This window comes from Haemorhous mexicanus, chromosome 23 (genome assembly GCF_027477595.1).
Source record: "Haemorhous mexicanus isolate bHaeMex1 chromosome 23, bHaeMex1.pri, whole genome shotgun sequence".
Classification (NCBI taxonomy): Eukaryota; Metazoa; Chordata; class Aves; order Passeriformes; family Fringillidae; genus Haemorhous; species Haemorhous mexicanus.
The window spans coordinates 6425872-6435154 of record NC_082363.1 but is presented as its reverse complement, the minus strand read 5'-3'; the positions used below and the strand labels follow the sequence as shown (position 1 = coordinate 6435154).

Genomic DNA, 9283 nt, shown 5'->3' with positions numbered 1-9283 from the left:
GATCAGGATTTCTCCCAGGGAACAGGGACAGGAGGAGAGGGAACGGCCTCAGTTCCCTCAGGAGAGGTTCAAGGTTGAACATTAAGAAGATTTTATCACACAAAGAGCGGTGAGGCCTCCAGCGCTCCCAACCACCCAAGAGCCATTCCGCGCCAATCCCTGAATCCCGCTGCTTCTCCGGGCTGTGGGATTAAAAAACCCGTCAGAAAAGCAGGTTTTTAGGACAAATTTCGCTCAGTTTGGCACTAGATGGCAGCCGAATGCCGCGGCGGGGCTGGGAGGATGCTGAGGGAAGCGTTTGGATGCAGGATTGAGTCATCCCGAGGAGGAGAATTGGGCTGGACACCCTGGATGAGCCCTGTGCCCAGGGGGATCCGCAGCGAACAGAACACGGCCAACACTGCTAGCATTAAACGTGGAATTCTGCATTCCAGGAGGAAACGCTGGCGCTTTTACTGCAAACTGCACAAATTTGAACGGCCAAACTAGGAGTTATTTACGTTATTTATGTTATTTACCCACCATCTGGTGAAATACGCTGGTTTCAGGACGGTTTTCTCACATCCAGGTCAAAAGTATCACGGTGCTTCTTTCTCAGCCCAGCTCAATCCCATTTTTCTCTGAGGTTTTTGTCATCTTTTCCCTTTTTCCACTTTGGTCTCCTTGCACTATTACAATGGCAGGAGGAGGTAAAGGAGCAGGAGAAATACAGGAGATAAACCAGGACATCAAAGGAACAAATCTATTCCCCAGCCCAGCTGAACTTCACTAGTGAGGCAGGACTCTCTCCTCAGTGCTTCCTAAAAATATTTTCTGCCCTCGCATTGATATTTTTTTCCCTTTGTGCTTTCTGAGGATTTTTTCCCCCATTATCACCACAGGACTTCCAGCAGAGCCTTTTTCTGCCACCATTCTCCTCTCCCTCTCTTTTGTATTTTCCATCATCCATTAGGGTTATACCTTTATTATTATTATTATTATTATTATTATTATTATTATTATTATTATTATTATTATTATTATTATTTAGGGTATCCATTATTACCTGCAGAGGTGTCTTACTGAAGACAGTCATGTTCCAAACTGTAAATTAAATTTCCATTTCCTCAGACTTACATCATTGTTACCACCTGAATTACCCAGTTATCTATAATCCAAACCTCTAGTAAATAAAATGGAGTATTCAGATAATAAATCCCTTATTTTCTCATTAATGCTGTCATAATTTTACAGTAGGCAATGAAATATTATTATGACCAGTTTGGGCAGACTCACTTTGAGTCAAGCAAGATCTTGAACCTTTAAATATTTATGGAATGTTCATTTCTTTTCATCATCCTGTTAATTTATTAAGTTCAATGCCAAGGTGGTACAAGGCTCGTTGTTTATACAGCTGGTTTTCACATCTGGCAGTTCATGACAAGATGAGGAACAGAACAGTGACATTGCTTGACAAAAGGTGACAGAAATGTACAAAATCAGTGGCACTCCAATGCTCCTGTGCTGAACTGACTACAGCAAAAAAACAAACCCTGAAACCTTTAAAAAACCCAACATTTGTCTTAATGTTCTTCAAAATTGCCTTTTGTTCCAGCAGTCCATCTCCTTGGGGATAAAAACCCAAAAATGAGGCATCAGTGAGGTGCTTAAATCCAGCACACAGGCAAGGTAATAAACACAGAGCAGCTCAGGGGAGTCAGCTGCAGGTGAGAATGAAACAGCAGGAATAACACACAAAGGAAAAGGTGGTGATGGAATGCAGAGCTTCAGCTCCTCGGCCACTCCCAAGCTCCTGAAGAAGGGATTATGTTCAGTACAAATACTGGGTATTGGTGAGGATTCCACACACTTCCTAATATTTGCCCTCTACCACCAAGTTGAAACTTCACAAACGACTTTCACAAGGAAAAGCAAACAGGTCGTTCACCAGTGCTAAACATTTACACAAACAGATCACACTGAACCTGTCGGTCCCTTTACAGAAGAACCTTTCCCCTACTTTTTTTTTTTTTTTTTTTTTTTGCTTTAAGTGCACAGTTCCTAAGTGATAATAAATTAATTATTTTGTGTTACAGCAGTCAACTACATACAAACAACACGTACTAAAAACTACCTCACTAAATACCTCTCGGAAGGTAACTACTTCGTGTTTATATTAAATTTCAAGTAATGCTCAGCCCAAGTTGTTCAGTTTTTTTTTTTTTAAGAAAACAATCAGACAAACCAACAACCACTAATTCCAGAGACAAGAACACGAGGGAGACACACTTAAAACTACAAGGACTACAGGAACAGCTACACCAATAGAAATGGGACAAATTCTCAGCACTAAGGCACGATAGAATCAGTACTAGAGTATGGCTAAAACCTTACTTCACTACAGCATCAAGTGAGGAGTTACCAGGGAGTGTTCCTACGCTCAAAACACTCGGCTACAACATCAGTGAGATCTGTGGTCAAGAAGCTTCTACCTTAGTGCAGCTGCTTTGCTAAAGGAGGGGATTTCAGGGGGCAAGGGGGTGCTCACTTCTATCTTATAATTAAGGGTTTGTTCCTACTTGCTCAACGAAATGGGAGTTTCTTATTCAATTTATCCCTTTACCTGCGCTCTTTGTGAAACTACAACACGATTCTGATGGGAGAAAAGCAGGTGTTGGATGTTGATGGTCGCTGGAGCTGACCAGAAAACCCCCGACCAGAAAACCCCTGTGGTTTTTGGACAGTGGCTTCAAAATTTGTGACCACCAAAAAGCATGATACAAAACCCACCTAAACCACGAGATTAAGTGGGCTTTGGATCAAACACGCGCTTAGCTGTGGGGTTTGTGGTCCCACCAGTCAGTCCTCCTGAACTTTAAACAACTTTACCCCACAGGAAAAAAATCAAGCACGGCTCTAAGACCAAGAGGTTTTAGGCTTAAAATTAGGGTGTTCTGGAGAGTCTTTTCAAACAGGCCCTCGGGAAGATCTGCCGCTTGCCCTTAAAAACAGACGATTTCTGGCACTTGGGGACCTCTGCTATAGTTTTTTGATCCGCTCAGATGCCACGAGTTCACCACGAACGGCTCTGGCCGAGAAGCCACCCCAGGAGGAAGAAGAGCTCCGAACTCCGCTGGAAACGCGCATCCTGCAAATTTGGGCACAGCGCTGCCAGAACAGTCTGTAAAACCTCTTCCCTCGCCGGAGAGCGCCGGAACGGCGGCTGCGGGAGCTGCCGGGCGCCAGCCCCGCACTCCGCATCACCACCACCACCACCATCATCATCATCATCATCCTCCCCTCCCGCACTACGCGCGGCGCGCAGCGGCCGCCGCGTGTCCTCCGCGGGCGAGCGCGGGGCTCATGAGGTTCTCGGTGATGTAGGCCACGAGCAGGCAGATGAAGACGAGCATCACGCAGATGGATCCCCCCACGGCCGTCATGGCCACGACGATGTCGCGCATGGCCGCGGGCTCCACGCGGAACTCCACGCACTGCGCGGGCGGCGCGGGGCGCGGCGGGGCGTAGCGCGGCTGCAAGCACAGGCGGTAGCGCACGCTGCCGTGCGCCTCGGCCAGCAGGTAGTCGCGACACGCGGCTCCCAGCTCCACGCTGTCGCAGGGGAAGCGCGTGTAGGTGCCGTCCCAGGAGCAGTTGAGCGCGAAGCCGCGCAGGGCGGCGGCGGGGCGCGCCGGCGGCCCCCAGTGCCGCGTTCCCCACTGCAGCAGCACGCTGCCGTTCCGCAGCACGTTGGCCACCAGCGCGCCGCCCGCGGAGCGGTGGGCGCGGCACCCCCGCGCCGAGCACTGGAAGCCGCGGGCCGGCGGGCGGAAGCACAGCCGCGCCCCCGCCGCCGCCGCCGCGCCATCGCCGCCCACCTTGTAGGGGCACCACGGCTCGTCGGGGTCGGGCTTGGGCTCGGCGAGCCCGAGGCACAGCAGGGCGAGCAGAGGAGGCAGCAGGCTGGGCGTGCCGGGCATGCCGGCGGCCGCCGCCGCATGGAGCCGCGGAGCGCGGGGCCGGCGGACGCGCGGGGCGAGGAGCGCGGGCTCGGCAGCCGCCGCGGGGCCGCCAATGGAGAGGCGGTGCCGCCGTTAACTCTCGCCGGGCTGCGGAGCACCCGCCCGCTGCGGCCGCTGGTGGCCGCCCGGACGCGGCTCTCGGGGCTCCGCTTGGCGCACGGGGCGCTGAGACCCCGCGGGGGCGGGCACGGGGGTGCTGAGACCCCGCAAGGACCGGAACGGGGGGTGCTGAGACCCCAAGGGGGATGCTGAGACCCCGCAAGAACCGGAACGGGGGATGCTGAGACCCTGCAAGGACCGGAACGGGGTGCTGAGACCCCACGGGGGATGCTGAGACCCTTCAAGGACCGGAACGGGGGATGCTGAGACCCGGCGGGGGCGGGCACGGGGGGTGCTGAGATCCCCCAGGGCTTGGTACAGGGATGCTCAGACCCCAGGGGCGGGCGCAGGGGTTGCTGAGAGCCTTAAGGGTCGGCACAGGGGGATGCTCAGACCCCGCAAAGGTCGGCACAGGGATGCCGAGAGCCCACAAGGGTTGGTACAGGGATGCTCAGACCCCGCAAGGGTTGGCACAGAGGATGTGCAGCCCCTCCGCGCCTCCCCCGGGCTCTGCTGTGCCCACCGGGGTCGCGTCCCCCAGGGCTTGGGGGGCTGCTCAGCCCCCCAAGACCAACCTGTCTTGGTCGAGTTGCAGATTTCATTCCACACCAGACAGTGTGTTTTGTTTTTATTTTTTTAATTTGTCCGTGGTTTTGATCTGTTTTTACATAGAATCCTGTTTTCATTTTTGGTAGTAGAACATTAGCATTTGTCTGTATTTAACCTGTGAAATATAGCAATTCTCACGTTACGTGCTTAAACCCCCCCAAAAATGAGCCTGGGGGTGGCCGGGAGGTGCCTCTGTGCCCGGGGGCTGACAGCAGCAGGGCTGCGGGCAAGGCAGGGCTGGGGAAGGTGACAGAACTCCCCTTCAGCTGATTCTTCTTGTTCGAAGAAACGCAGCTCACGCGGATTTGATTTGATTTTTAACGCGGCGATAACCGCACACCCAGGCTGCTTCAAGCTCTTGGCATTTGGGAATTTAAATCAACTCGGCGAGGATGCACTAAAGACACGAGACCCTGCCAGGAGGTCAGCTGAGAGCAGGGATAACTCTGGGTCTTAGTGCACGCCCTGAGACGGAAGGAACGAGGATATTCCCCTTCCTGCCTTGGCCCAAATTCCTCCTCCTGCCCTCCCCAAATGCCATTTCCTCCCTCTGCAGCAGGACCAGCCCTCCACCCACCCCTGCTCCGGAGCCAGCAGCTGATTTTGCAGCACAGGAGGAGACAGCAGAGCTCCATCCCAGCTTTACACCGTGATTAATGTTCTCTGAACGACCTTGGGAGAGGTACACGAGAGTAGTGGCTTGGCTAAATGGGGAAAGAAAAGAGCTCTAATGAAAGAACAATAAAAATACAGGATTAAACAGTGTCTGGAGATCCTTCGAGCTGTTAAATTGGTAAAAGTTGCTTTAAGTCCTTTTCTGATTAGCAGGGGGGAAAAAAAGCAACATTTCTTTTTGGTTTTGATCAGGTTTTACATAAGGTTGTGTTCCAGATTTTAGAGCAAAACATAAGCATTTGCCTATATTTAACTTGTAAAACAGAATAGTTAACATATGATTTTGTTAAAAGCCTCAGAAATGTGCCTGAACACGTTGCTGCAGTTCTTCACTGTGTTACCTATTTAGAAACACATTGCAGTTTCCTGTGTGTTTCCTTTAAAAACAACATTTGAATTATGTAACTTGAAAATACAACAAAAATAAGATCCCGAGGCCTATTTTCATCTCACAGCCTGAACAAAACCAAACCCAAATCATACCTGGAAGGTGAGGCTTGCATGGACACAAAGTGTGATTTGCAGCAGTGTGGAATTTGTTTAAATAATTCTGCTTGCATGCATTGAACATCAATGGTCTGACATCAGGACACCTTTTCCTGTTGGAAGGACTGGAATTTTCAAGTGTATGTTTCCTGAGGAAATCCTTAATTCACCAAGATCAAGTATTTCAAGTTATTTCCACATCTAATTTTTCACCAGATTGAATGGGGTGTCTGCTGGCCTATGGAAAGTTGCCAGGAATCTCTTTTGATACCAGGAGGGATCAATAAAAAAATAGGATCAGCATAGAAAAGGATGCTGAAGGTGCAGTTATGGCTTGGAGAACACTCAGATATTGCAGCAGGAAGAGGTGCTGTGCTGCTGAAGGCACTTCTGGCAAATTTTCCTGTGGAATCCAGCCAGGATGCAAAAGCTGGAGCTCTGACAGCCCTTCCTGAGCAATGTGAGCCTGTCCAGCCAGTGGCTGGAGCCAAACCAAGCAAGTCTTTCCTCCTTCAGACCTTGTGTCCTTCTCCTTACAGTGTTGATTGTTCCCAGAGCTGCCATTGCCATGTCCTGGGAGGAGAGCTGGCACCAGCCTCTGGGGCTGCTTGTGATCAACAAGTTCTGATAACAACTTGTGATCAACAACTTGTGATAACGACTTGTGGTAACGACTTGTGATGGACAACTTGTGATGGACAACTTGTGATAACAACTTGTGATGTTAACTTGTGATCATTAACTTGTGATAACGATTTGTGATCAACAACTTGTGATAACAGCTTGTGATAATGACTTGTGATCGACAACTTGTAATCAACAACTTGTGATGGACAACCTGTGATAAACAACTTGTGATAACGACTTGTGATCAACCTGTGATCAACAACCTGTGATCAATAACTTGTGATAGACAACTTGTGATGGACAACTTGTGATAAACAACCTGTGATCAGCAGCTCACCCTGAGTTCTGCTGGGAGATCCCAGGGTCTGGAGTGTGCTGCAGGGAGGGAAAATGGTTGGCACAGCAGTGAAGGCCCTGAACCATAAAAGAAATGATAAAACTACAGGTTAGCTACAACTTCTGCACTTTTTCTTGGCCTTGCACTGTGGCTGAGCAAAAACCCCAATTATTTATGCCAGAGCCAAGCAGACCCCCATGCTTTGGCTTGGCCAGCCTGGCTGTGCTGGCTCCCTGTGAATCCTTTTTGTTTTCATTGTTTGCTCTCCTATCAATCCATCTGGTTTTGAGACCTTGTTCTGTGCAGTAAAACCCAGCCTGGGCTTTTCCATGGCATTGCTTCAGCATTCTGCTGCTCAGGCCCAAGCCTGTGATGTGTCCAAGCTGAGAAGCCCCAGCAGGATCCCAGATTGCTTCAGAGCCTCCAGACAAACCCAGCACCACAGGATTTGGCTTTTCTGCTTCTCCTCCACTGCATTTATTGCCTCTTCTCAAGGAAACACTGAAATGGTATCAGAACTCGCTGTGGGCCAGGCAATGAAGCACTGACAAGCTCCAGCTCACAATTGATGCAGCACTCTGCTAATTTTAGTCTCAGTTATGGCCAGGGCAGACAGTCCCCAGGGCAGAGATGTTTGCTCTCAGCTGAGGGCAGCACATGACATATGGTTCCTAAAGCATCCTCCAAGCTGGGAGCTTTGCATTCAGTTGAGTTGCTGCAGTTCCCCCCAAGTCATAACTTTGAGGATTACTCACCCTAGACATGCAAACACAGAGAATCTGCCTCCTAATTTAGATTTTCCTGCTGCCTGAATCCATGAGCAGCCTCACCCCCACTGGGCTTCTATTTCTAGTGCTTGATTCACTTCCAGTCAGGGCTGAACCTGCCAGTGCCAGGGAGGGAGAGCTGAGCTGAACACAGCTGGGGTGCTGGGACCCTGGCTGCTGGGAATTTTAATCTTCCTGCTTAAAATTCAAACTTTCTGGCACAGAAAACTGCCTTTGACCTGAGGCTGTGGAGAAGAGTTCCAGAATGGAATGATGGAACTGGGATTGTGGGTGTGGAGTTGGTTAGAAGGGTGTGATGTCACAGGGTGGAAAACTGAGAGTTTGGGGTTTTAGAATATAGAAATAAATATGAAGCAAGATGGAGGTTTTAGGGTGGAGACAGGTTGTTCTTTTTTACCTTATTCTCCTTTCTTCTCCCTTCTTCTCCATGGATTTGGGTGGTTTTGTGTAATTGGACAGAAAAGCCCACATTGCAGGGCATGAGTAGTTGGTTATTGGGTTAAAAGTAAAAATAATTTAGGTGTCATTTCTTAACTGGATAGTTTATCCTTAAAAGGCCTTGTAACAAGAGACAGTTGGCCATTTTGTGCCTTGTTAATGAAATTCTGCAGAACTCACTGCTGTGGGGCTGTAACCTGGATCAAAGAAATAACAAACACCTGAGTCGGCGTGCAAACCATCATCTTCAATCCCAGCCCTGACAGAGGTAGAAAAAGAAGCAGAGAAGCCCCCTGGGGGCAGCCTGGGCTGTGCCTGGGGGGTCAGGGTGCTGCTCTGACCTGGGACAGGGGGGCAGCTCTGATCAGGATGCTCTGAAGCAGCAGCTGCAGCCTCAGCTGCTCTGCTGTGAGCTGCATGAAACAGGGCTGGCAAAGCACCAATGCAGCTTCAACCATCTCAGGGCATTTTGGGGTATCTTAAACCCCACTGGGGTTTGGTAGGGAGCTCCTCACTGGGCTCCATGAGCAGCTCTGGCACTTGGCTAAAAGATCATTTCCTAAATTTTTCCTTTTCCTTATTCTGCTCTACTCTGTGCCACAGCTGGACTTGCACAGCTGATTGTACTGGTAAGAACCACGAGCAGAATGAAAACAAAGAACCAAAAAATCCTATGAAATGTAAATTTCAAGCTCTATTACAACCAGTGGGAGAAAAAAAAATAATCAATGCTGTCAGAATGAAAAAGGCTGAGCTTGTTGGGAAATAAATATTGTTTTCCCCAGTGTCTAAAAGTGCTTGCAAAATATGCCACAAACAAGGGATTGAAAAGAGCCCAGCTAATTCAAATAGAGAACAAAGATGCTCTGATTTTGTACCAGGTGATGAGATCCAGGCACAAGCTGTGTTTGGTGAGATCCCAGAGTCTGGTGATGAGGGAGCAGGACACAGCTCAGGACAGGGAGTGGGACAGCTCTGTCCTGTTCTTAACACTTACAGCAGGTTCTGGGCTTTGAGATATCGTGATTAAACCCATTCTCCTTTCATTTTCAATTCCAGGGGTCCAGCTGACTGTTCCTTCTTTGTCCCTGAGGTCAGGTAGGATGTCTTTTGGAAACTGAGTAAAGTCCCACAGGATTCAATCTACTCCATCAACAATTCCCATCTTGCTGATCAAAACCTGCCTAGAAGAGGTAAAAATTTACCTTAGCTGCTGTTGGGAG

General features: G+C 49.5%; 1 protein-coding gene across 1 annotated transcript; it reads right to left on the bottom strand.

Moving 5' to 3' along the window:
• Nucleotides 1–1323: 1323 nt before the first annotated feature.
• Nucleotides 1324–3996, bottom strand: FNDC10 (fibronectin type III domain containing 10). The gene has a single exon (XM_059866717.1). The coding sequence runs from the start codon at nucleotides 3957–3959 to the stop codon at nucleotides 3288–3290; it is 672 nt and encodes a 223-aa protein (XP_059722700.1). The 5' UTR covers nucleotides 3960–3996; the 3' UTR covers nucleotides 1324–3287.
• Nucleotides 3997–9283: the final 5287 nt, after the last annotated feature.

Coding starts and splice junctions, on each gene's coding strand:
- FNDC10 (XM_059866717.1), bottom strand. CDS start 3,959: ATGCCCGGCACGCCCAGCCTGCTGCCTCCTCTGCTCGCCCTGCTGTGC.